Here is a 26252-nt window from a genome sequence, read left to right on the forward strand (position 1 = left end):
AGGGAAGCCATGAGGGACTGTGGTGCCATGAGGGACAGTGCATTCTGGCCCAATACTATGCTTTTCCCATGGTCTTCACAACCCGCAGACCAGGAGATTCCCTTGGGTGCCTACACCACCAGGGCCCTGGGTTTCAAGCACAAAACGGGTGGCTGTTTGGGCTAACTAGCTGCAGGAGTTTTTTTTCATACCCCAGTGGCACCTGGAACACCACCAAGATAGACTTTTTGATGTAGGCATTTAGGGCTATGAACCTTCCTCTTAGCATCACCTTTGCTATATCCCAGAGGTTTTGATAGCTTGTGTCATTAGCATTCAGTTCAAAGAATTTTTAAATTTTCATCTTGATTTTATTTTTGACCCAATGCTCATTCAGGAGCTGATTATTTAATTTCCATGTATTTGCATGGTTTTGAAAGTTCCTTTTGGAGTTGATTTCCAGTTTTATTCCACTGTGATTTGAAAGAGTGCTTAATATAATCTCAATTTTCTTAAACTTATTGAGGTTCATTTTATGGCCATCATATGCTCTGTCTTGGAGAAAGTTCCATGCACTGTTGAATAGAACGTGTATTCTGCACTTGTTGGATGAAATGTTCTGTATATATCTGTCAAGTCCATTTGTTCCAAGGTATAGTTTAAATCCACTGTTTCTTTGTTGACTTTTTGTCTTGATGACCTGTCTAGTGCTGTCAGTGGAGTACTGAAGTCTCCCACTATTACTGTGTTGCTGTCTATCTCATTTCTTAGGTCTATTAGTAATTGTTTTATAAATTGGGAGCTCTAGTGTTAGGTGCACATGTTTAGGATTGTGATATTTTACTGTTGAACAAGGCCTTTTACCATTATATACTATCTCTGTCTCTTTTAACTACTATTGTTTTAAAGTTTCTTTTGTCTGATATAAGAATAGCTACTCCTGCTTGTTTTGGTGTCCATTTGCATGAAATGCCTTTTTTTTTTTTTTTTTTTTTTTGAGACGGAGTCTCGCTCTGTTGCCCAGGCTGTGAAATGCCTTTTTCTACCCCTTTAAGTTTATGTGAGTCCTTATGTGTTAGGTGAGTCTCCTGAAAGTGGCAGATAGTTGGTTTGTGAGTTCTCATCCATTCTGCAGTTCTGTATCTTTCAAGTGGAGCATTTAGGCCATTTACACTCAATGTTTGTATTGAAATGTGAGGTACTATTGCTTTCACCATGTTCTTTCTTGCCTGGGTACTTTGGTTTTTGTTTTCTGTTGTTTCTTTTTAAAGTGTATTTTTGTTTTATAGATGCTGTGTGATTTTTGCTTTAGAGTCTCTGTTTTGAGGTGTTTCCAGGATTTGTTTCAAGATTTAGAGCTTCTTTTAGCAGTTCTCATAGTGGTGGTTTGGTAATGGCAAATTCTCTCAGCATCTGTTTGTCTGAAAATGACTGTATTGTTCCTTCATATATGATGCTTAGTTTCTCCAGAAACAAAATTCTTGGCTGATAGTTGTTTTTTTTTTTTTTTTTTTTTTTTTTTTGAGGAGGCTGAAGACAGGTCCTTAATCCTTTCTAGCTGGTAGGGTTTCTGCTGAGAAATCTGCTGTTAATCTGATAGGTTTTCTTTTATAGGTTACCTGGTGCTTGTGTCTCACAGCTCTTAAGATTCTTTCCTTCATCTTAACTTTGGGTAACCTGATGATATTGTGCCTAGGTGAAGATCTTTTTGTGATGAATTTCCCAGGTGTTCTTTGTGCCTCTTGTATTTGGATGTCTAGGTCTCTAGTAAGGCTGGGGAAGTTTTCCTCGATTATTCCCCCAAATATGTTTCCCAGGCTTTTAGAATTCTCTTCTCAGGTACACCGATTATTCTTAGGTTTGGTTGTTTAACATAATCCCAGACTTCTTGTAGGCTTTGTTCATGTTCTTATTTTTTTTTCTTTGTCTTTGTTGGATTGGGTTAATTCAAAGACTGTGTCATTGAGCTCTGACTTTCTTTCTTCTACTTGTTCAATTGTTTCTGACACTTTCCAGAGTATTTTGCATTTCTAAAAGTGTGTCCAAAGTTTCCTGAATTTTTTATTGTTTTTCTTTAAGCTATCTATTCCCATGAATATTTCTCCCCTCACTTCTTGTATCATTTTTTGGATTTCCTTGCATTGGGCTTCACTCTTCTCTGGTCCCTCCCTGATTAGCTTAATAACTAACCTCCTGAATTGTTTTTCAGGTAAATCAGGGATTTCTTCTTGGTTTGGATTCATTGCTGGTGAATTAGCATGATTTTTTGGGAGGTGTTGAAGAGCCTTGTTTGGTCATATTGCCAGGGTTGGATTTCTGGTTCCTCCTCATTTGGGTAGGATCTGTCAAAGGGAAGGTCTAGGGCTGAAGGCTCACAGGGTGCTCCCTTGATGTAGTATTCTCCCCCTTTTCCTATGGATGTGACTTCCTATGAGCTGAACTACAGTGTTTGTTGTCTCTCTTCTGGGTCTAGCCACGCAGTAAGTCTACTCGGCTCCAGGCTGGTATTGCGAGTTGTCTGCACAGAGTCCTGTGATGTGAACCATCTATAGGTCTCTCAGCTGTGGATACCAGCACCTGTTCCGGTGGAGATTGTGGGGAGCGGGGTGCGATGGACCCCATGAGGGTTCTTAATTTTGGTGGTTTAATGCTCAATTTTCATGCTGGTTGCCCTCCTGTCATTAGGTGGAACTCTCCAGAAAGCATCAGCTGCAGTACTATGGAGAGGGACTGGCGGTGGGCAGAGCCCTAGAACCCGCGAGATTATATGTCCTTTGTCTTCCACTACCAGGGTGGATAGGAAAGGACCATCTGGTAGGGGTGGGACTAGGCGTGTCTGAGCTCAAACTCTCCTTGGGCTGGTCTTGCTATGGCTGCTGTGGGGGTTGAGGGTGAGATTCCCAAGTCACTACAGTTGTGTACCTAGGAGGATTGTGACTCCCTCTGCTGAGTCATGCAGATTGTCAGGGAAGTGGGGGAAAGCTGGAAGTCACAGGCCTCATCCAACTCTCATGCAAACTGAAGAGCTGGTCTCACTCCCACCATGTCCCAGCAACAGCCCCAAGTCTGTGTCCAGGCAGAGGGTGAGATGGGCTTGAAAATTTGTCTGAGGCTATCTGCCTCCCATTTGCGAAAGAAAAGGGCTTTAGTTCTTCCCTCACCTGTGAAGTCTGCACGCCGCATTTGCATCCTCCCTTCTGGCCAGGAGGCTTCTTGCCCCATTCAAATTGTTACCAAGTGCAGCTACAGAATTTCTTCTCCCTGTGGAGTTTTATCCCCTGCTCCTCTGGTCTCCCTCCTGATGGAACGCTGTGGTGCCAGGCAGGAATGGGCTGCTTGGGATCCAGCAAGCTACCAGGGCCTTTCTGCCGCTTCCTCTATCCCCATATTTCACTTGGCTCTCTAACTTGACTCAGCTCCAGGGAAAGTCGGAAACTTCTCCCACAAGAGACCTTCAGCTTCTCCAGTGGGGGTGTGTGTTCTCATTTTAGGTTTTAATCCTTGGACGGTATTGAATTTCACAAACTTTGATTACTTACTGTGTACCTTAACCCCAAACAAGCTTTAAATAGTCAGTTCTGAATATTTAATTCCAGGTGCTCTACAATTAAAGGGTGGCCCATGTGATCTGGCATCAGAAAATTGGGCTGCACCTGTAGTTCTAAAACTTATTAGTTGTGTGATGGTGGAAAAGTCACTTAATTCATTAAGTCTTAACTTCCTTGGCTAGAGAACCAACAGAAGAGCGGCCCTGCTTACTTGACAGGATGTTTATAAAGATCAAGAGAGATACTGTCTATAAAAATATTTTAGAGTGTTAAATATGTAAAGCAGTAAAAAATGTTTATTATTGTCATGACCATAACAAATACACCACTTGAGGGGCTCAAAGCAGTTTTGTTCTACTTTTCACCTTTTCTGTTAGTGTTTATTGAGTTAACACATATTAGAGTAGCACCTGGGATTTGATGTTCAATAAATGACTACTATTAACATTATCATTACCAGGGCATATATTCTGAAGGCTTCCACTATCTCTTGTAAGTAAAGTGAAAGAAGTAATCTCCTGGAGGTTAAAGTAAATCTATTCTGAAAGCAAGAATAATCTGCCCATATACAATGGGATTACTTACTCTCCACTCTTACTCTGAGTTATTAGAAGACAGAGAGTAAGAAGAGAAAATAAAGCTAGCAATATTACTCTGCAAGGAGATTGGCTAAAAAGTAAAAGACCATATGTCCCAGAGAAGATTCTCCCACAATTCTCTTTATCCGAAGCAAACTCAAAAGCTTAAACTCTGGATTTTCTTTTCCACTTTACTACTGTTTTTCTGTGTAACCTTAAAGAGAGTCATTTAAGCACTTGGTCTTCTTAGGTGAAAATCTGATACCTTTCATTCATCCAAGACAGACTGATTATCTCCTTATCAGAATATGCCCAAATATAGTTTATTATAAGTTCCTCAAAAAAGAAAGACATTATCAAACCCATATAGAACTTGGTGCTTTCTTTCTCACTACCTACACCTCCCTCCTCCAAATGTGAACACATGTATTTTGGTTGTCATAATGATAATGTGGGAAGGGTCTACTTATTAATAGTCATCAGATAAATATTTCTTTGATTGAACATGGAACATCTTTGATATTATAACTAGAGTTTAGAATAGATCACAGTGATAATTTCTTTTTTTTTTTTTTTTTTGAGACGGAGTCTCGCTCTGTCGCCCAGACTGGAGTGCAGTGGCGCAATCTCGGCCCACTGCAAGCTCCACCTCCTGTGTTCACGCCATTCTCCTGCCTCAGCCTCCCGAATAGCTGGGACTGCAGGCACCTGCCACCACACCTGGCTAATTTTTTGTATTTTTAGTAGAGACAGGGTTTCACTGCATTAGCCAGGATGGTCTTGATCTCCTGACCTCATGATCCGCCCGCCTCGGCCTCCCAAAGTCCTGGGATTACAGACATGAGCCACTACACCCGGCCGAGAATTTCTTGAATTTACTTTAACCATCATCATCTTCATCTGTCACTCCTCTTCTTTATTTTGACACATGCAGAAATTTTTTATTGGCCTATGAGATACAGTGCAATGATACTAACACTCTTATATTAGGAAAGTTAGTACTCCATTTTCTCTATTCTTTCTCTCCTGTGAAGAAAGGAAGATAATAAATTCAGTTGCATGTTGAAATTATTAAGTGATGAGAGTCATATTATTAAAAAAATTGCCTTATCTAAAAGTGAAATGTAATGTCTGAAATATGTAATGTTTTTAAGAACTTACACGTCCTCCATTCGGTAGGGTAGAGGATGAGAATGTATGGGTTGGGATATAAAGAAACATAAGCTATCATACAAATAAAAGATCTATATCTATATCTATGATATACTATCTATAGATAAATATGGTAAAGGAAAAGAAGATTAAGTATTTCAAGAAGAAAATCTATTTTGTCAACTGTGACAGAATAGTAAATAGGTCAAGGGAATAGCAATAAAGGATTCTTTGAGGGAGAAGAGAAAAAACTAAACATGGTAAGGTTAAACAACACAGCTGTGAGGATGATTTATCTTTTAATATAATATTTAATATTATCTTTCCATATCTTTCTATAAACTCACCTTGGTGAGAAATAGAATTCAAAATACCTCATATTTCAGTTCACTCAGATTTTGAGGTGAAAGACAGAACTTTCAAAAACATGTTTCAACTTCTATACATTATTAGGGTTGAATTAAAATAAATAAAAGCATTGCCTGCTTTATTTCTCACTTAAAAGGGAAGAAGCTGGAAAAAAAGTAAAGTTTTATATACATAAATATATGTGTTATATGTAATAAAATATCCATAGGAAAGATATTCTGAATTAACAAAGTAACACAAAATAAAAGAAGGCATAATTAAAATTTCTACTAATAATACAAAAAGTAAATTATTAGACTCTAATAGATTATTTTAAATCAGAAACAAAGTTTATGATAGTTTTTACTTAATCTTGAGAATAATGGAAAAAGATACACACATATACACATACAAATAAAGACCAGAGAGCAAGAGAAAACACATTATATAAGAGTCCCAGATTAGTTGATTTTTATGCAGACAGTAAACAGTAGTACAGTATATCATAATGACATTGACTTACACTAAATTTTATAGGCTTATAATATGAATGTCTGAAATTATGTACTGTGAATAAACAACAGTTACTCAGCATAGGTATTGTATTATTTCAATGTCTAATCCTCTAACCTCTAGACATGAACATCATATTAATTTATGCAGGAAGTTGATTAGCTGTTTTACATCATGTAGACACAGTCTAAGTTCAGCCATCATTTACTTTATTTTATTCTTCCTATTTTCCAGGATTGAAAATCAAATGCAAACAAAAGCTCTATGACAACACTGCCTATATCATGTGCAGTTTATGATAAGCAAAGTGCATCTATCATATATATTAGAGGATATCAGGATCCTTTATCACTTGATCTTCATGAAAAAAGTGAGGCTTTGGAGAAATGAATGTTTTATTAAAATTTGACAACGTCAATCAGCTCAATTTACACCAGTTACTGCTAATGGATTATGACAGTCATTTCAAACTAGGAACACATTAGCCCCAGTCACTACCCATAAACTAGAGTTGGCTCTGTTTTTGGTACCCATTTGAAGTGAAAACAAAAAAAGTACAAGAAAAATCCTTCACTTTCTATGCTTTTATACTTGTCAACTTTAAATGCTTAGAAAAAAAAGCATAACAAACAAAACATATTTTCGGAAACAGAACACATATTAGGTTGGTCAGCTAACGAATTCACATAGGATTCTTAATGCATCCGATTATTTGATGCTTGGTTCTAGCCTAGCTGCAATTCTTTACTTCCACCAGACTGCAGAAGGTGGACACATCTCAGAACAAGTCATGATGTACCAAATTCAGAGAACAAACAAGCAAAATGTGCCTGGCACTAGACCAACAGATGAGCCTTAAGAGAGTTGGCAAAGGTGAGAAAAAATTAAAGTTAATGTCAGAGAGAAGGAGGACAGGACAAAATATTGAAAATGTAGTCTCGAAAGTTAACATCTAACAGGCATTATGATTAAAGTCAAATCCACAAAGTGTGTGAATGTATAGAAAATGGAGTTTCTTAACAAATCTTGATTTAATCTACTGGTTCATTGGGTCCTAATCCTTATTTTTTAAAAATATTTTAATCAATCCACTCTTCTCAAACTGTCACTAAATAATTCATCATATTTCAAGTAATTAAAAAAATCAAGAGTCTCAAATACAAATGGTTTACCAGAGAAAATTTAATTTTATATAATTTGTATTTTCTTAATGAAAAACTTCAATCAATAGGAAGGGGGTGGGGAGGACTTCCAAGATGTGGCAGATTTTAATCTAACAATATGTGCCCTGGGAAAGCACATAACCTTCTCTAAACTGCATTTTATTATTTAGGATCTTAAAAGTCTACTCTGTGGAGAATTCAGAGTCCTGTCTGGCCCTTATCATAATTTGAAATCTTATATTTAACTGTGAGCTTATTTAATGTGTGTTTCCTCTGCCAGCCTGTACATCCATGAGGACAAGACCCAGGTCTACTTTAGTTACTGCTGTAGGTCTAGGGCAATAGAGGGCCTCAAAAATGGGTTTAATAATGAATGAGGGAAACCTAGTAGAGCCCCTAATATTTAGTCCTTCCCACCCCCAGCAAACATACAGCTTTGGGAATTACTCTTACAATTAGAGAACAGGGAACTTTTCTGTATTCCCCACTATCCTTCCCACTCAATTTCCCCTCTACCGTACTCTGGTTATAATCAACGTACTTCTACTAATGTGCTTATCACATTGCACTGTAGTAGACTGCACCAAAAAGAAACTAATTAGTTATCTGTGTGCCTATAATCTCTGGCAATGCCAGGTGATTTCCTTCTATTTTACTTTCCAACCACCATCAGGAAATGGTTTATAAAAAATGACATATTTAAGCTCAGAATACAAGGAGGTATTGGATGTCATAAAAGAGACATTTTATGGAATCAAATAAAGCCAATAATATAACAAACAAAATAAATCACCTTTTTCTAGTTACAAATTACTGGAATTAAAAAATTGTAAAGTTAGTATCTCCCAAAAGGAGAATCCATACATTTAATCAGAATAAATCACTGAGTATAGTATTTACATGAAATACTTTTTACTATTTCATGTAAAATAATCCTTTCACAATCTTTTCAGTAAAAAGCCAGAAAGAAATACATACATGATGGTGTTAATGCCTGAGAGTTGCTGGAACATTTGTAGTCCACAACCCACAATTAAGGCTCGGCGAGTTGGGGGATAACTCAGCATTCTGCAGATCACAGGTCCAGCTTTTTCAAGAAAGAAAGAAAAAAATATATATATCTATTATTTTTAGCTCTCATAGTAATTATTCCCAATAGGACAAAATTTCCCAAATCTTCATGAAATCAACATGACTGGCATTTTAAATCAAAACAACTCCATTTTTACAGAAATCTGGGTACGATATTTTATTTTGCAAACAGATAGTTGTTTTTTTTTTTTTTAGTTTGAACTGTAAAAGCGACAAGAGAATTTAAGTTTAAGCAAGTTATGGGTACTAGAAAACCTATATAACTAAAACTGTCAAATTAGTCTTCCTTAAAGCCCTACAAGCTCTAGTGATTAACCACTTTCTTTGTTCTTCAACTTTCTTGTCAATTAAGTATTATTTAAAATCCATCCATGTGGGACTACTTAAAAGTCACTGGCAAAATTGCTTTAATCAACCGTAAGAAAAGCATTCATTAAAAACTATTCAACAAAGAACAAAATTCATCTTATGTTAATAAAGTTACAGAATTTGGGCATGATGTCAGTCTTGGTTACAGCTACAATGGAGATTAATAAAAGTTACCAAAAAGTTAATAAAAGAAAAACAATACCTATTATCTATAGGGGTGTGTGTGTGTGTGTGTGTGTGTGTGTGTGTGTGTGTGTGTGTATTTCTAAATTTTGAATAGTCCCCTAAGAGGCAATCAATGATTATTTTAAAATACAAATGAACTTTCAAAATGGCAGAGATACCTTGGTTTTTATCTGAACTCTGGATCAATTCTGGAAAGCTGTAGATCTGAACCACTAAGTCCTTAAGTAGGTTGACTAACCTTATTGATGCCTGTTGTCAGGGTGTGATTACTAAAAGTGGCCCCTCCATCCTCATAAGTGTTCCAGTTACAATGTCACCTTAGCTTTAAGAGGCATTCTACATGGTGTCCTTATGGAGCTAGAGTTGACTCCCAGGACCTACGGTATTCCTGCTGTTAGAAGAGATGGCCTGGGATCACTGCGATGCTAATTGTTTAATTAGAGTCCAAGTTTTGTTAATGAACCCTAAACCAAGTCTGGTAAATTAAAATCCAAAGAAGTCTAACTATTTCAGGATCTTTTGAAAATCTAATATTCAAGTTCACAAAAATGGAATAAAATATATATGTTGTCTTCTCAGCAATAAAAGTTAGCATGGGATGTCAAGCCAGGGCATTAATTAGAACGAAATATTATAAGGGTGAGAATATTCTATTCCTACATGGGTGTGAGTATAATCATAAAACTTGAGTTATTGCAAATTATTTTGTTTCTAAATGGCAAGAGAGGGCATAGATTAATTTAGAGAAGTGTTGATGGTCATTCAAAGCTAAATGTAGTGACGATCCATTTAGAAAGCAGACTGAGGGTATTATAAATGTCAAACTGCCTTAGATTTGAGCAAAGGAATATTAAAGCCTAATATATCAGAAAGACTGTGTGAAACAGGTAGATTTTGAGAGTTTGATTGTAACAATGCTGAAATATATCTGGATCAGCCGCCTGAAAGATAAGACATGCTCATCTGCAAATACAGATACCTGCAAGTGAGCCACAAAATAAGCAAGGTACTACCTTTTTCCATTAATCAAAACTTTCAAATAAAAATAATATCATTTACCTTTATACCACGATTTTTTTTTAGAAATGACAACAAAACAAAAACAAACAAAAGCCCTTTCTCAGATGAGAAATCCATCTTTCCTAATGCAAGAAGTCTATTATAATCTTTGGAGAGATGCATCTACTTTCACTATTAAAGTGTTTCATGATTTGATGGTCAGGTTAGGTAATAATGATTTTGGAGGACAGAAATACAGAACATTATTACAAATTAGGACAAAAGTTTGACTTGCCATAAAAACAAGAGATAAGCTATTGTATAAACATCACATATTTCCTAGTTTTAAAAAATCTGGATTTTATATTTTCTCCTGATTTGGATTTCCTGTTAAAAATAAATGCTGGTAGTTCCTTTATTAGACTGGATTTTTTAATGGATAAATTTTGGTCCCAGCAGCTGCACATCTGATTATGCATAAACAGAATTAAAGAATTTCCTTTCATTAAAATTATAAACCTAGCTTTATTAGGCAGTAAAACTTCCTTTACAAATGAAAGCCATCATTAATCTTTATATCACAGAATCTATGAGGCAAAAGAAAAAAATCAAGTATATTAATTGGCTGAATGTTCATAAGTGAACATTTAAAATGTCATGCTCTACTTAAAACATTTATTTTGCTTTTGGAATTAAAAATGTTTTGTGCATACAAACATTTCACATTTAATTTTATTTCAAATGTTTATCTTTCAAACACAGAAATTCTCACATTATAAAAACTAAAACCTTTAACCAACTAGATTAGAAATAAAATACCTAAAATACAACACATAGTAAAGAAGCAGATTCAAGAAAAACTGACACAACAGCAAAGGGAAATTGAAAAACCCACAACTGTACTCTCATATTTCATCACTCTCAGTAACCGACAGAACACGTAGCCTGAAAATCACCAAGGATATAGAAGACTCCAACAACACTATCAACAAACTTGACCTAATAAATGACATTTAAACCACATTCCACAAAATAAGAGCAGGAAACGCATCCTTAAATTGTATGGTCAATGTCTTAGAATATTTACCTGAGGTAGATTTTATTCTGAGCTCTAAACCAGTCTCAACTAATTTTAAAAGAATTCAAGTCATATTAAGAATATCCTGACCATAATGAAATTAATATAGAAATCAGTAACTGAAAGATGACTGGAAAACATCCCCCAAATTGGAAACTAAATAACATATTTCTATGAAAATTAGTAAGAATATAAAGTTGAAAGAATCTAAAAACCTAAACACATAGCCTATAAAAATTTGTGGAGTGGAGCTAAAGTAGAACAGGTAAAATTACGGCAAGAAACCTCTTAGGATACCTTCAACCTTCAGAAACCAGAAAAAGACAGACAAATGAAACCCAAAGTATGCACATGCTAAAAGTAATACTCCAGATCCAAATGGAAATCCATGAAACAGAAAAGAAGATAGTTGAGAAAAATCCATAAAACCAAAAGTGTTTTTTGTAAAGACCAATAAAATTGATAAGCTTCATGCCAAACTATGGTAGGCTAAATAAGCATCCCTCAAAACATATTCACATCCTAATCCCTGGAACCTGTATTATCTTAGATGTCAAAAATAAACTTTGTAGATATAATTAAGTTAAAAATTTTGAGATCAAGACAGTCCTAGATTATCCAGGTTGTCCCTAAATGCAATCACATGTATCCTTATCAGGTGAAGGCTGAAGAAGATTCAAGACAAAAGTGGAGAAGACAAATGCGGAGACTGGACCTATGCAGCCAAAAGCCAAAGAATAATGGGTGCCCCCAGAAGCTGGAAAAAGGAAGGAAGAGGTTGTCCTCTAGGGACTCTGGAGGAGGTGTGGGACAGGAGTGGACACTTGGCCATCACAACTGTGAGAAAATAAATATCTATTGCTTTAAGCTACCAAATTTGTAGTAATCTGTTACAGTAACCACAGAAAACGAATGAAGAGACTATCCAGGAAAAAGCCAGAAACAGAAATGACCAATATTAGGAGTAAATGAGGTGAACTCAGGACAGATATTAAAATAAGAGTATCTTGAACAACTTTATGCCATTAAATTCAACATCTTCAATGCAACAGACAAATTCCCTAAAAGATACAATCTTCCAAATTCACTCAAGAAGAAATAGCCTGAGTAGCCAGCCCTATAAGTTATTAAAAATACTGAATTTGTTTAAAATGTTCCCCCAAAGAAAACTCCAAGTCCGAATAACTTGACAGAAAGCAGATCAATAGTTGCCTGTGAAGGGAGAAATTACAAAGGGGCACCAAGGGAAGTTTTTAGGGAGGCAGTAATATGTTCACTTTCATGGTAGTGGCAATGGTTTCATGGTGTTCACATATGCCAATGTCTAAAATTATATGCTTTAAATACATGCCTTTTATTGTGTGTAAGTTATTCCTCAATAGAGCTGCTAAAAATCAACAACAAAAATAAGAAAAAGCTTCACCAATAATCTAGAGACTCTAGATGTCAGGAAGGCTGACATGGTGAACTGGATGATAAGAAAAAAAAAATCAATATTCAAAGAGCATGATATCCCCTTAAGAACACGAAGGGTTTATTAGAAGCAACAGTATTTGATCAAACTGGAGTAATGAAGTCTGCTGTGAGACTGCTGAAAGAGAACTGCCAATGATGCAGCCCCCTTAACATCTCTTCAAGGTTTTCCTTGCTCTTATTCTTCCCTTTTTTTTGTTTTATTTATGAGTTTTACCTTGTATTAATATTAAATAAAAGTTAAGGAGGAAAAAAATGGAACACTCTGTGACTAATGGATTACAAGATGCAAACTGTAGGAGGTTTCCCCATTGCTGACAAAGTAAAGCTGCCTCTGTGGAGAAAGCAGGGGCCTCACTGGGAGCAAGATAATCACTGCTCAGCTTCAAATACTATTCTCCCCACTCCTCAATTTAGGGCCCTATAATTGGGCTACAATCAAGCACAGCAAGATCCCCCAATACCACGGTCCTTTCCTGAATGCAACCAGAGGAGGCCATTCTCACACAATCACCAAGACTATTAAGCATCTGCTCAAATCTCAACGAATTATCTAATACTTCAATAACTCTTCTTGCCTTATGAACAATTTCCTATCATCATCAGAGTCCTGTGAAGTCAGAGAGAGCACGTGTTGCTACCCCCATCTTAGAAAAGAGGAAACTAAATGCAGAGGGATTCGATAACTCTTCCAAGGTCACAAACTAGTAAGTGTTTAGAGAGAGAACTTGGGCCGACATCCTGTTCATGCCACAAATGCCAAGATATTTTGTATGTCCACTTAAATAAGCTGATTTTTCTTAGCATACAAAATCAACAACTTATGAACAGTAGGAGTAACACAAAACAAAACTAAAACACTTCCAAACTATAGTAAGAAACATACTCTGTGCTCCTTACGACTGCAATTCCTCCACTTCATTTTCTTCATTGTTTTCATGGTCCCACCTGCCACTATATCCAGCCTCAGTTCTAGAGGTATCTACTTCAAGCCACTCATTTCAGCCTACCTCTTTCTCCATTTCCACATCCAGGGAGTTGAGCATTGTTTTAGAATAATTACAAAAATGAGCCATACTCATTTTGGGACAAATTCAGCATGTCAGGTCCTGCATGCTGTCAGGGGAGCCTTTCACTCATCTCTAACTGGCTCCCAATCATGTTCTCACAACATCCATTTTAAGCATTCCTCCTCCTTGGACTTCCACTGATTCCTCCTCTCTCTCTGGCCAAGAATCCCCTAGTTCCTTCTCATACCTGAAGCGCTTCCCATGAACTTACTCCATGCTAGGGACAGAAATGTGAGAAGGCCCAGTCCCTGAGGAGCTCGTAATACCAGATGGGGTCATCGACCAAAATAAAACAAGTTATGCCACAATGGCGTAAGTGCTCCAATGGAGGTACATAAAGAGTATTATGAGATTAAGGCATAAGGAAGGACCCACAAGAAGTACGCCACTCAGGTACATACAAAACAGAAGTCCTCATTTCTCACCCCAAACTTGTTCTTTACCTGTGTTATCTAATTTCAAAGTAAATCAAGATTCATGGCTTTTGAGTGCTCCTTCTCTCTTCATATATCCTGAATCTAATACATTGCCAAGTTTTCATCAGAATTAATGTATGTGTGCCTAACTTCTTTCCATAAAACATTGGAAAGATTTCTTCTGTTCTGCACCTGCACCTCTCTGCCTTTCCACTGCCTGGTTGGCTGGCATCCTTCTCCCAGAGGACAGTGTACGGCTGTGGAAAGTGTTCACACAGACCAGTGTTAACATACCACCCTACCATGTAGCCACTGTGAGATTCTGTAAGTCTCCATCCAGTAAAATGGACTTAAGAGTAATACTATCCATTTGAGGATTAGCGGTAATAAGCTTCTTGGCACATACTACTTATGTGTTCCATAAAAAGCCTAATATGTGGTCTCAACATCCCCAGTCTCTACCGAATCCAATCTATCACACCTCCACATTGCTGCCACCTGTCGGCTAAAGCGCTCCACTGAACCCTCCACTTACCTGTTCAAAACCATTGATAACAGAACCATTAGGGCCTATTTCATGAAGGGGACACTCCTGCTCAGCCTACCTGAGAAGATTTGTTTCATACTACTTCTTCTCCAATAGGCAATGCTTCAGCGATCGTTAGGTAATAGGTTTTACTCAAAGAAGTCCCATATTGTTACAATTTTGTCTCTTAAACAATGTTCCTTCTGCTTGGGATTCCATCCTTGCAATTCTGAAGGACTGGACTAGGCTCTCGCTCCTGGCTAATTTGTTTCGTGGACTAGGTCCCTGATCTCTATTCCATACTGAATTATGATCTCTGTGCTGGATTATGTCAGGTGTGTAGTTCAGGCTTTGCCTATTTTATCATTTTACTTCCCACTGTACTTAGTTCAGGATCGTGTACATAGAGGCCACTCAGTAAATATTTACTTGATGAATATGAGAAATAAAAGAAGGAAAGAAGAGAAAAAAAAAGAGAAATACCAGAGCAAGTATGGGTACTGAGAACTCAAGGATGAAGCAATTTGAGTACACTCCAAGTTGCTAAACAATGTTGTGATTAATTATAAACTACCACTAAGATCCTGAGCACACCCATGCTGTTTTCCTCTTCAATATGCAGCAGATGCTGTTTGTGATTACAAGCTGGTGCTTGGCACATGTTCTGTCTGAAAGAATGGACTGCTGCTATTGATAAATTCAACCCCATGTGGTTCAATCATTCCTTCACAGTCTGGCATTTACGCCAATACATTCTGAAATCCTCCAAGGCAAACAATTTGCCAAGATGTTGTGATGGGCCAGTTGTCTATAGATGCGTGCTTGTAAGCTGATCATGGTACATTAGGGCCAGTATGCAACGAATGTGTTAATCTAGTCATTATTATTCCAGGTTGCTAAAGTAAAGATTTTTATCTACTTAGAAGAGGAGATGATTATAGGTCTTAATACCTACTAAAATACTGTTTTCAAAAACCAATTTCTGTTACTATCAAGAATTCTTTCTAAATTCTAAGATATTTTCTTCGTCAAAAGTATCTACATAAATGAACCAGACATAAAATGCATTCCTCAGCGATTCTCAACTAAAAGAATTTCAGACTTCTTAACAGTCATGGGAGTGTGATATGTTGCTAAGGAAAAACTTATGAAGAATTACTGTTCTAGAAAATTTTTATTTAAAAAGGGGAAGTATCCTTTCTAAATAAATAATTTTCTTTTTTTTTAATTTTATTTTATTTTAAGTTCCAGGATACATGTGCAGTACGTGCAGGTTTGTTACACAGGTAAATGCATGCCATGGTAGTTTGCTGTACCTATCAACCCATCACCTAGGCATTAAGCCCCAGATGCATTAGCTATTTATCCTGATGCTCTCCCTTCCCCTGACCCCAGGGAAGGCTCCAGTGTGTGTTGTTCCCTTCCCTGTGTCCATATAATTTTCTTAAATAGCTATATTGTTAGCATTGTCTATAGACAAAGCCACTTTTAAATGAAAGGACAGACACTCTCAACTGATGGTATTCAGGCAGTATTTTTACAATATGCTGTCATTCTTAGTGATATAATAAAGTTTTCTCACCTACCCGGTATTTCAATAGATATTATATGCAAGGAAAAAAAGATTATATATGACTTGCATCTGCTAAAGACTATAAAACCATACGCAGTGTTGAATAGCACAATTACTCCAAATCAGGGAAACTCAGGTTTGATTCTCTCTTGGCTATTTAGAAGCTGTGTGATGTTGTGCAGGTTCCTTACCTTCTCTGAGCTACAGGTGTTTTCATAATTAAAGGTGGAAATACATGAGAAGTATATCCCACATTAATTCAACTACTGATGCTATGATTTCATCCATAAGCTCTCTAGTAGAATTTCTCCATAGCTGAATACAATTTCAAAGTTTTACATTAAAAATAGCCAATACATTGTATACGTTTTCCTTCTCTGTAATCAAATAAACAATTACCCTTCACGTTTAAGATTCTATAAAACATTTCAAATAGATTCATTAACATAAAGAATAAATGCATTCTATACTTATAATTTCTTTCTTTCATAGTTAACGCTCCTACACAGATGACTAACACTCCACTAGGGATAAATCAATAAGACCTAGACAACAGGCTACCGTAATAAATGACAGTTCTATCAAGTTCAATCAAGATATGTACTGCCAAACTATTCATACAACTACAGATAAATCAGAGTTATTCCATTCCCCTGCCTTCATTTTAGATCACATGTAGGTTCCCAAGAATCAAGTATTCTTGAATCTCTATCACATCAGAGCATTTTGAGATGTACTATGCTCCTAAACATTAATCATTTGCTTGGTTAAAGAAACTGTCCATTTGTATAGATATTTAAGTTTTATGTGGATATTGAGTAATATTCTATTAGCATGTTCCCTTTTTAGATTCAGATATTCAACAAATAGGTACTAATGAGAATTAAGGTGAAAACCTAACCATGTATAAGTCATGCTATATTTGGCTTTATATATAACAGTAATCATGAATAAAGGTATCAAAAAAATAAAACTCAGCCTGAATTAAATGGCCTATGATCTTATGTTGGGGCAGAGTAACTTTAAAAAAAATTGCGATTGTCCCCCAGATTCCAGAAGTATGACTACTGCAAACATAAGGGGGTACCTTGAAATGTAACATCTTAAAAGAAAGAGATGATGTTTTCTGTCAGCATGATTCTCAGAAAATCATAATTATTCCAAAAATATCCCGGAACTATATATAAAAATGAACTGAATATATGAGGCTGTAAATGTATTCTCCAATTTAAAAGTAGTTCTTGTCCCGCCCTCAACTTTCTTTCCCTATTCTTCTATTACCTGTACCACTAAAAAAGGAAAAAGAAAAACCACTGAATTTACACATGAAAAAATACCAGTGGTAGTCATTAAATAAAGAGAGAGTAAAGATGTTCCATAAAAAAGGGTAGTGCTAAGTTCTCCAAAAGGTGGTAGGAAGTAAAGCATTACGTTCATGGAAGAGAAGAGTTAATTCAAAGTATGGATTTTCCAGTCTCTCATCTTTCACCTAATTATAAAGGTACCATTCCTAAAATAGGTAAGAAGCATAAATGGTTATGGAAGAATGTAAATGCTATAGGAAAAGGAGGAGGACATATAACCATATCTTCCATTTGTTTAGCTATGCTAGGGCACTTGAGATTTAAAGCTATCTTTACCATGTCATGAATATAACTGACAGAGCCTACAAGGGAGATGCATACATGAATTTGGTCACCATATGCAAGAAGGTTGGTGCACAGGGTCTTGGAAGTCACAAGGTAAATGCTGGATCTTAGGATCTATTTTTCTCACAAAGACAATCCCATCATATCCTATATCATAGCATATAAATAAAACAAATCTCTCTTCTTAGGGCTGACATACACACAGGCTATCTTGGGCAATTAAACTCTTTCCATGAAAGCTATGAGAGGCTGCTGAATCTGCTTTCAGTTAGTAAAGAAGGCCAGTCACCTCTGAGAACCTTAGTGGAAAGGTTGATCTACACACCAAGTATGAGTCAAAATCTAGATTTCTATGGGGGGGAAAAAACATTATTAGATAAGCCATTTAGTCTTCTTGTCTTATTTTACAAATTTTCAGAAAAAAATTATCCAATAAAACGATCAGATACAAATGACAAGATACAATATTTTCCAATTAAATACAACTCGAATAACAGAAAATATGTCAGCTAACTAACAGTTTCATTTATTCCTGAAAAATCTGTTAAGAGCACCATAATACCAAAACAATCCCTTTAATTTTCTTTGCCCCAAAACATTTTATGGCCTAAAGCAGTTGGTAACTAAACACTCCCTTATGAGATCAATACCAAAAATGAATTAATATTGAAAAGCAAGTTTATGGACTTTAAGCTGAAACATTAGTTTTAATTTTACAATGCTATTGAATTTCTATGAAGAACTGATCTTTTTATTGCAGAAAACATTTTAAGGTTTTCTGTTAAAGACTCATCTTGTTACATTTAGCAAGACTGAAGAGTACAAAATGAGATAATACAGTGAAAGAGCCTGAGTAATCTGAATAGGTTCAAATGACTTTTAAAAACTACTTACAAATCTGACTTAGAATAAAGTAATCTAATTTACGTACCAAGAAACAAAAATAAACTTCAAAAACAAATTTTACATATTTCTACTTATATACCCAGTGATATACACCAGCGAGAGGCCTTGCTTTGTAAAAGACAATGTTTAGGTTTATTCATGTATTATAAAGATTAGTTCAGAAATATCAGTGACCTTTTAGGGTAAGTACAATTCTCAGAGTTTCTGGCCTATCAGGGTAATTTCCTTCAGGATCATAACTGTATTTGATTTGAAGGCAAACCTATGATATATCACTATGTCTGAAACACAATCACTGAAACAAATCCAATGAAATACTGCTACATTAAAAGGAATGCAAAGGAAAAAAAAAAGCTCTTAAAGAACATTTAGGAATGATTAACATTATTAATTTTAGGCACTGGCATATCCCTGAGTGCTCAGATTTAAACAAAACTTGGACATGAGAGATCTGCTAGCATAACACTACACCTATGGGAAGCAGGGCTTGACTGTCCACAAGGAGGTCATTAAAATCTTTTTCTCTCATATATATATATATGATATGATATACACGCACATATGTAAATATAAAATATGTATGCATATGTATGTAGAGATGTATATATATATATATATATATATATAGAGAGAGAGAGAGAGAGAGAGAGAGAGGTGGGGTATGTGTGTACAGAGAGAGACAGAGAAGTGTGTATATGTATAAATATATAAATACAGAGTGAGAGAGAAAGGTTTTGTAGTTACAATGATCACCATTACAGAATCTTTTTATTACATGTAGACCTTTACTTCCTGAATCCCCTTTTCTGGCCCTTCTCCACCCCTATTTTGATAAGCGAAGTGAGGTACCACTGAATATATAAATACATTTGTTCCAAATTCCTGCAACAATTCTTTCCTTCTTCCATGTTTTTAATTCACAGACACATGCCCACAAAGCAAAATGTTCTGGAAAACTGGCAGAATTTCAATAGAGAACGATTAACAGCAGGAAACCATGAAAGTGAGTTCCACATGTTCTGCTCTAGAAATTTTACAATAGAAATCAGAAAAAAATAATATTGGTATTCGATTAGCACATCCAGCAGACAGAAAATATTTGCATCCAGTGACTGCTAGTCTGAGAAGAAATAGACATGAAAAGCACTTCTATTGATCAGCCCTTAAGCATTCCCCTAAATCCATTCTGATGGCCATAGCACTGGATAGATTTTAAGGCTACTTTTATGTGTTTTCCTACTGTGTATAAGGACTGGGCAAGGAGAATTCTAAAGACACGTCTCCAGATACCTTTGTTTCAAATGTCTGTGTGTATCTAACCTTATTTTCCTTGGCATTTTGCTTTTAACTTGTGATTGTTTTTCATTAGGCTGATTCTTCCAATCTTCAAACATGACACAAACCATAATTCTACTTGATATGGCTTGAGATGCTCTTCTAGATAAATATGGCTCTCTAGGGATGAGGTCAGTATTTGAAAATCTACATATGGCTGTTTTATTTTGAGGCATGTCTGTAGTTACCATATGGTCAGTGGCAATCTGTGAAGGGAGTCAGGATGTGTCTATTTAAAATACTGACTGGAATTTGAGTTTCTACTTAGAAATTGCTTTGATCTAGCTACTTTTTCTGAATGCTAAGGCTTATTTTGTCTTTTAAAAATGCAATCTTCCCACTGTACTGCAAAACTCAACTGTAAAATAAAACTTGTTTCCACATATTTTCATTGATTAAATCTGTTATGCATATATAAAAAGTCTAGCATTATATTCATTAGCAAGATGTAGACAGGATCCTAGTCTTGCTATTCAACTTATCGATGACTTATTTACGCTATATTTTAGCATGGCTCATGATCACTGGAATGTACAATTTAGGCAGAAGTGAAGCAATGTCTAGCTGAATGCCTCTCAGGGATATCTTGTACTCTGAGATCTCTTAAGACACCAAGAGTCTATGACTCTATTGAATGAAACCATTTTAGCAACATTTACATTAAAAATATACGACTCCTCGTGTAAAATATAGCCATGATGTAACTGCTGTGTAGGAGTATAAACAAGTGTTCTATTTGAGTGAAGTATGTGGCTATTAAAAATTATTCCCATTCATTATTCATCAAGTTTCTATAAATGTTTTAAGAAAATAGTGAAGAACCATTTTCCTAGCACTTTTCTAAAAAGTACTATTCATAAATACTCTACTTAGCCTATTGGTATAAAGCTCATTTACTTCATTGTCATATATATCCATTTGGCCTTTTAATGAAAGGAGGGAAGGAGAAGAGAAAGAAACACATCTGTGGGAGTTGGATAGTGTAAAGGAAGCAAGGCAAGCTAAATTATTTCTAAGAAAGCAAAGAACTGACATATTTAAAGACAGAAAATGGTATCTACATAATCTCAAAAAGGTATGTTCTAAGCACGGTATTTTGACCTGAAGAATCATGACTTAAACAGATTCCCTATCCACACATAATTTCACCTCCCTTTGCAAAGTACCTCAAAAATCTTGAACCACTTCAGAAGCCATCCAATACAAATAGCTTTCTTCCTGTATTAGTCTATTCTCATATTGCTAATAACGACATACCTGAGACTGGGTAATTTCTAAAGGAAAGAGGTTTAATTGACAGCATTCAGCATGGCTTGGGAGGCCTCAGGAAACTTACACTCATGGCAGACGGGAAAGCAAACATGTCCTTCTTAACATGGTGGCAGCACGGAGATATGCAGAGTGAAGGGTGGGGTCGGGTAGTGCGGGGCAGCCCCTTATTAAACCATCAGATCTCGTGAAAACTCACTATCAGGAGAACAACATGGAGGTAACTGCCTCCATAATTCAAATACCTCCTACCGTGTCCCTCGCATGGGGACAGCCAAACCACATCACCTCCTTTCCAACACAAAGTTTCTAGGTATTTCTGTTTGTCTTTTCCTTGTAGCTCAGCAAAAATAGTGATTCTTTCTTCTCTGAACCCCATCTATGTTGAGCATCTTAGGTCTCCCTCCTCTGGAAACCATTATTCCCCTTCCTTGCCTGTCAATCAATCCCTCTATCCCAAGTCTACCAACCTACAATTCTGTCACCTCTATACTCCTTGAAAGAAGAGGTCTATACACACTTTCCCATTTGTGACACTTTATTTTCTAAGCCTGCCCTTTCTCATTCTATTGAAACTACTCTCAAAAAGTCATTAATTAAACTCGAATTGATAATACCAACAGTGAAGTGGTCTCTTTACATTTCAGATCCTTGGCTGATTGTTTTTTAAAACACTCATTGATACCTTTGCCTTTTCTGACACTACAGAATCTTGTTCCTCCTCTAACATTTCTTTCATTTCAGCAATCTTTATGGGATTCTTCTCTTCTGCTACCCTTAATGCAGGCCATCTCCAAGATTTTACCCCAAGTCCTTAGGTAATTCTACTACGGCCTGTCTCTTTTACTTCCAAAATTCAATCTTTTGGTTTTAAAAAACAGACAAAACATACACACACACACACACACACACACACACACACACACACACACACAAAATTTTCATCTCTAATTCTGATCTTTTTCTTGATCACCAAAATAATATAAGGATCCTGATGCTTCAAGAAGTAACTTTGTAAGTCACATTATTACATTGGCTATCAACACTTTTCACCACTCACACTGGGTATGCCCTATAGAAAAACTCATGTAAAAAAACTACATAGATGCCAGTGCAAGTATTTCTTCCCTTGAGTGACTCTTTTTTCCCCCTTGTGAACAATAAGAATCATGTAACTGACTGCATTTTTCTTTCCAGCATGGCTGATAAGAAGCTCAGAATCAAATATGCAACAAATCTTTACCAAGTGTTTATGCCTTTACGGTCAATAATATCTATTTTAGCTCTCCCCCTAGTGTTGATTTTCTCTTCTAATTCTTAACTTTCCATGTTATTATGTTTCTATTTTTATTTAGTTCCTATTTTATAATTTACATTTATTTACATTTTGAATGTATCTTCCATAAGTTTCCTAAAATCATTTCTGGGAATAAGACAAAATACAACCTAATAAACAATGTAGAACAGCTGCATGTACGCAACAAATTCAAGATCAAAGTCACTGAATCACTCGTAATTATGCAACTGTTTATTCCCATAGTTTAGCTTATGTAAGTGCTCAATGAATGATTACTGAACTAAATAAAAAAGATAACTTGGTTTTTAAAAATATTTCCTTTAGATGTTTTTCACCTAATAAGCATTTATTTCTATTAAGGTCTAACATTAAAAAATAATTTGAAATATTACCTTTCCTGTCAAAAAGTACAAGAAGTTTATTAACCATAAACTGTTTCCATCATTTCAGAATCAGCTCAGGTCATGTCAGCATCTCTGGGTGGATGAAAGGCTCTATAATGTAATTTCTTTATGACAGGGAGTAAATTCATAGTGTAGTTCCTTCCTCCCATTACCTTCTGGCCCACTCTTTAACAATCCATATAGTTTACATCAGGGGTTTGGAACAACATATATGCCTACAAGAGAAAATAAAAATGTGGCTGGGCACAATGGCTCACGCCCATAATCCCAGCACTTCAGGAGGCCGAGGTGGGCGGATCACCTGAGGTAAGGAGTTCAAGACCAGCCTGGCCAACATGGCAAAATCCCATCTCTATTAAAAATACAAATATTAGCTGGGCATGTTGGTTTGTATCTGTAATCCCAGCTACGCAGGAGGCTGAGGCAAAAGAATCTCTTGAACCCAGGAGGCGGAGGTTGCAGTGAGCTGAGATCACACCACTGCACTCCAGCCTGGGGGATTGGGGAAGGGAGTGAGACTCTGTCTAAAAAAGAAAAAAAAAAAAAAATATATATATATATATATATGCACACACACACACACACACACACACACACATACACACACATATAAATTGATTTTGCTGTTTTACTTCTTAGACTACCATCTGATAAAACACACCCTTTCAGAGTTGACAGTGAAAAAAATGAAGGTATAAAGTAGGCTCCTCACTGGGGATCTTTCATTCACACCTTACGGCTCAATTGTCATCTCTAAGAATCACACTGCGGCAGGAACACAGGAACAGCACTTATGGCCAAAGTAGGGCAGGGAAGGAACATAGCCCACAAAGCAAAATTCCATTGGGAAATGATCTCCCAAGAGCCTGCTGCCCAAGAATGCAGTTTATGCAGATGATGGTTAATTAACATGACTCATCCGTCATACTGCACTTGCTAATGACCTCAGTTCTCATTTCACTGAGGAAACAGAAGCAATTAGAAGAAAACTAATTCATTTTCCCACCAAATCTGCAATCTCCCTGTATCTTGGCCCATATCATCTGCCATCCTAAATGTGAAAAGATCAACCTCTCTATGTTGGATGTTGATTGTACCCTTTAAGCCTGTGGAGAACACCGCTCCTGTACTAATTATCTCTCCCTCAATCCCAATGTCAGTTACCCCTATCTATTAGATCTTCTTCATCAGCATAGAACATTGATGCAGCATCATCTACAGTAAAATAAAACTGAAAAATCAACCTTTTAAAAAAAACCTGTATCATTCTCCAGTTCATATCTTATTCTCCTGCCCTGGTTTATAGAAAATCTAATTAAAAGTCTCTATAACAGGCCGGGTGCAGTGGCTCACATCTGTAATCCCAGCACTTTGGGAGGCCAAGGCAGGTGGATCACCTGAGGTCGAGAGTTCGAGACCAGCCTGATCAACATGGAGAAACCCCATCTCTACTAAAAAATTCAAAATTAGCCAGGCATGGTGGCACATGCCTGTAATCCCAGAGACTCAGGAGGCTGAGGCAGGAGAATTGCTTGAATCTGGGGGGTGGAGGCTGTGGTGAGCCGAGATCACACCATTGCACTCTAGCCTGGGCAACAAGAGCAAAACTCCATCTCAATCAATCAATCAATGAATGTCTCGCTACCTTTTATTTCCACTTTCTTGCCTGTACTAGCTCCTCAACTCCATTCTAAGCAGGCTTTCCTCTCCACAAATGCATTGAAATTGTTCTTGTCAAGCTCTCCAACTACCTCCACTAACCAGATTCAATGATCAAGTCTCTGCCATCTCACCTAAACTAAGGGCAGCATTGGAAACAGTGGCTTTCACCTTCTTGAAACACTCCCTTCACTGGCTTTCAGAAACCACTTTCTCTTGGTTTTACTTCTATATCACTGGAAGCCTCTGTTCAGTCTCCTTTTCTGGATTCAGCTTTGCTTCCTGGCATCCAAACTTTGGAATGCCCTGGAGCCCAGATTCCTTCTCTTCTTCCCATAGAGGGGTTCTTCATGGATCTTTTCCAATCTCATGACTCCCAGATCAACACTGTCATGCCAACCTGTCCTCTGAGCTCCATTGTCACACATCTGACTTCTTATTCCAAACCTGCATTGAAATATACAACAGATATCTCAAACTGTACTGGCCAAAACAATACTCCAGATTCCTCAGCTACTCACTTCTTCTTCAGCATTCCCCTTTTCATGAAATAAATCCCCATTCACCCAGCTGCTTAAGCAACTAGAGTCATCTTTCCCTCAACACCTGTCTGTTAAATCTATCCACTTAGGCTGCATTTCTTCAGAGCACTTACTGCTATCAGAGGTCAAGGTATGGATGTATTTGTTGTCTTGTTTTTCTCTCTTTGTAGGTTCTAATTTCCACGCATTTGGTTCTAATTTCCATCTTCAGAGTCGTCCATAATTTGTATATTTTTGGAAAGAGTTTTTCTACTTCAAAAATGACCACTGCTTGTGATTCAAGGCACATTTCCATACCATTCTGTCTGATCTTTTCCAGGACCAGAGTCAGTGGAAAAAGCATGTGCTCTGGAATTAGGTATGCCTCAGTTTCTGTCAGAGCTCTGCCCTATCATCCCTACCAGCAGCAGTAGCAGCAGCAGCAGCATTATCTTCATCACTGACAATGTATCAGCACTTTCTATTTTCCACAAACTGTGTTAACTTCTTTATATACTTTTAACTCTCACAACAAATATATGAGGTTAGTGTTATCATTCCTGTTTTACAGATGAAGTTTATAGAGATCCCAGAACTGATAACTACTACAGCTAGAACTTAGTCAAGAATCTTACACCAAAGCTCTTCCTCTTCACCAATATATTCATCTGCAATCCCAGTTCAACAGCTTATCCAAAGTCACCACATACATATGAACAGCACAGAGTGGGCACAGGCCGTATCTGCCCTCAACCCATGTTCTTGCTAACCATCCTGGCTGTTTTCAGTGTCCTCATTTATAAACAAGATGATGACACAAACCAAAATGATGCATGCATACTGCCTGGACAAGGCATACACTCAATAGCTGCTAGCTCCCTTTCCTCGGTTCTGATATTTACAGGTACATGACTGCGTTTTGTTAAAGCATCACAGTGTTTATAAAAGTTTTCTTAGTCCCTGTAGTAGCTACTATCACTTTTGAAGCACTTCATTGAGACTACAAAATTGTAAGATATGTTCAAATTATTAAAACACCATATTATGTAACAATTTATACAATTCTAGACAAATGGCATGGGGCAATGATGAGTATCACTGAATACCATTTCCTGTAAACTAATTGAGAAGTTTTACACTCTGAATTTT

General features: G+C 36.7%; 1 protein-coding gene across 1 annotated transcript in view; it reads right to left on the reverse strand.

Annotated features, from left to right (window-relative positions):
* The window catches only part of SLC2A13 (solute carrier family 2 member 13), a 364441-nt gene that overhangs the window by 187335 nt on the left and 150854 nt on the right, over positions 1-26252 (reverse strand). Inside the window, exon 4 of the mRNA XM_001088026.5 lies at positions 8260-8368. Coding sequence (XP_001088026.2) covers positions 8260-8368 — 109 coding nt within the window. The remainder of the gene's footprint in view (positions 1-8259; positions 8369-26252) is intronic.

Source organism: Macaca mulatta, chromosome 11 (genome assembly GCF_049350105.2).
Source record: "Macaca mulatta isolate MMU2019108-1 chromosome 11, T2T-MMU8v2.0, whole genome shotgun sequence".
Lineage (NCBI taxonomy): Eukaryota > Metazoa > Chordata > Mammalia > Primates > Cercopithecidae > Macaca > Macaca mulatta.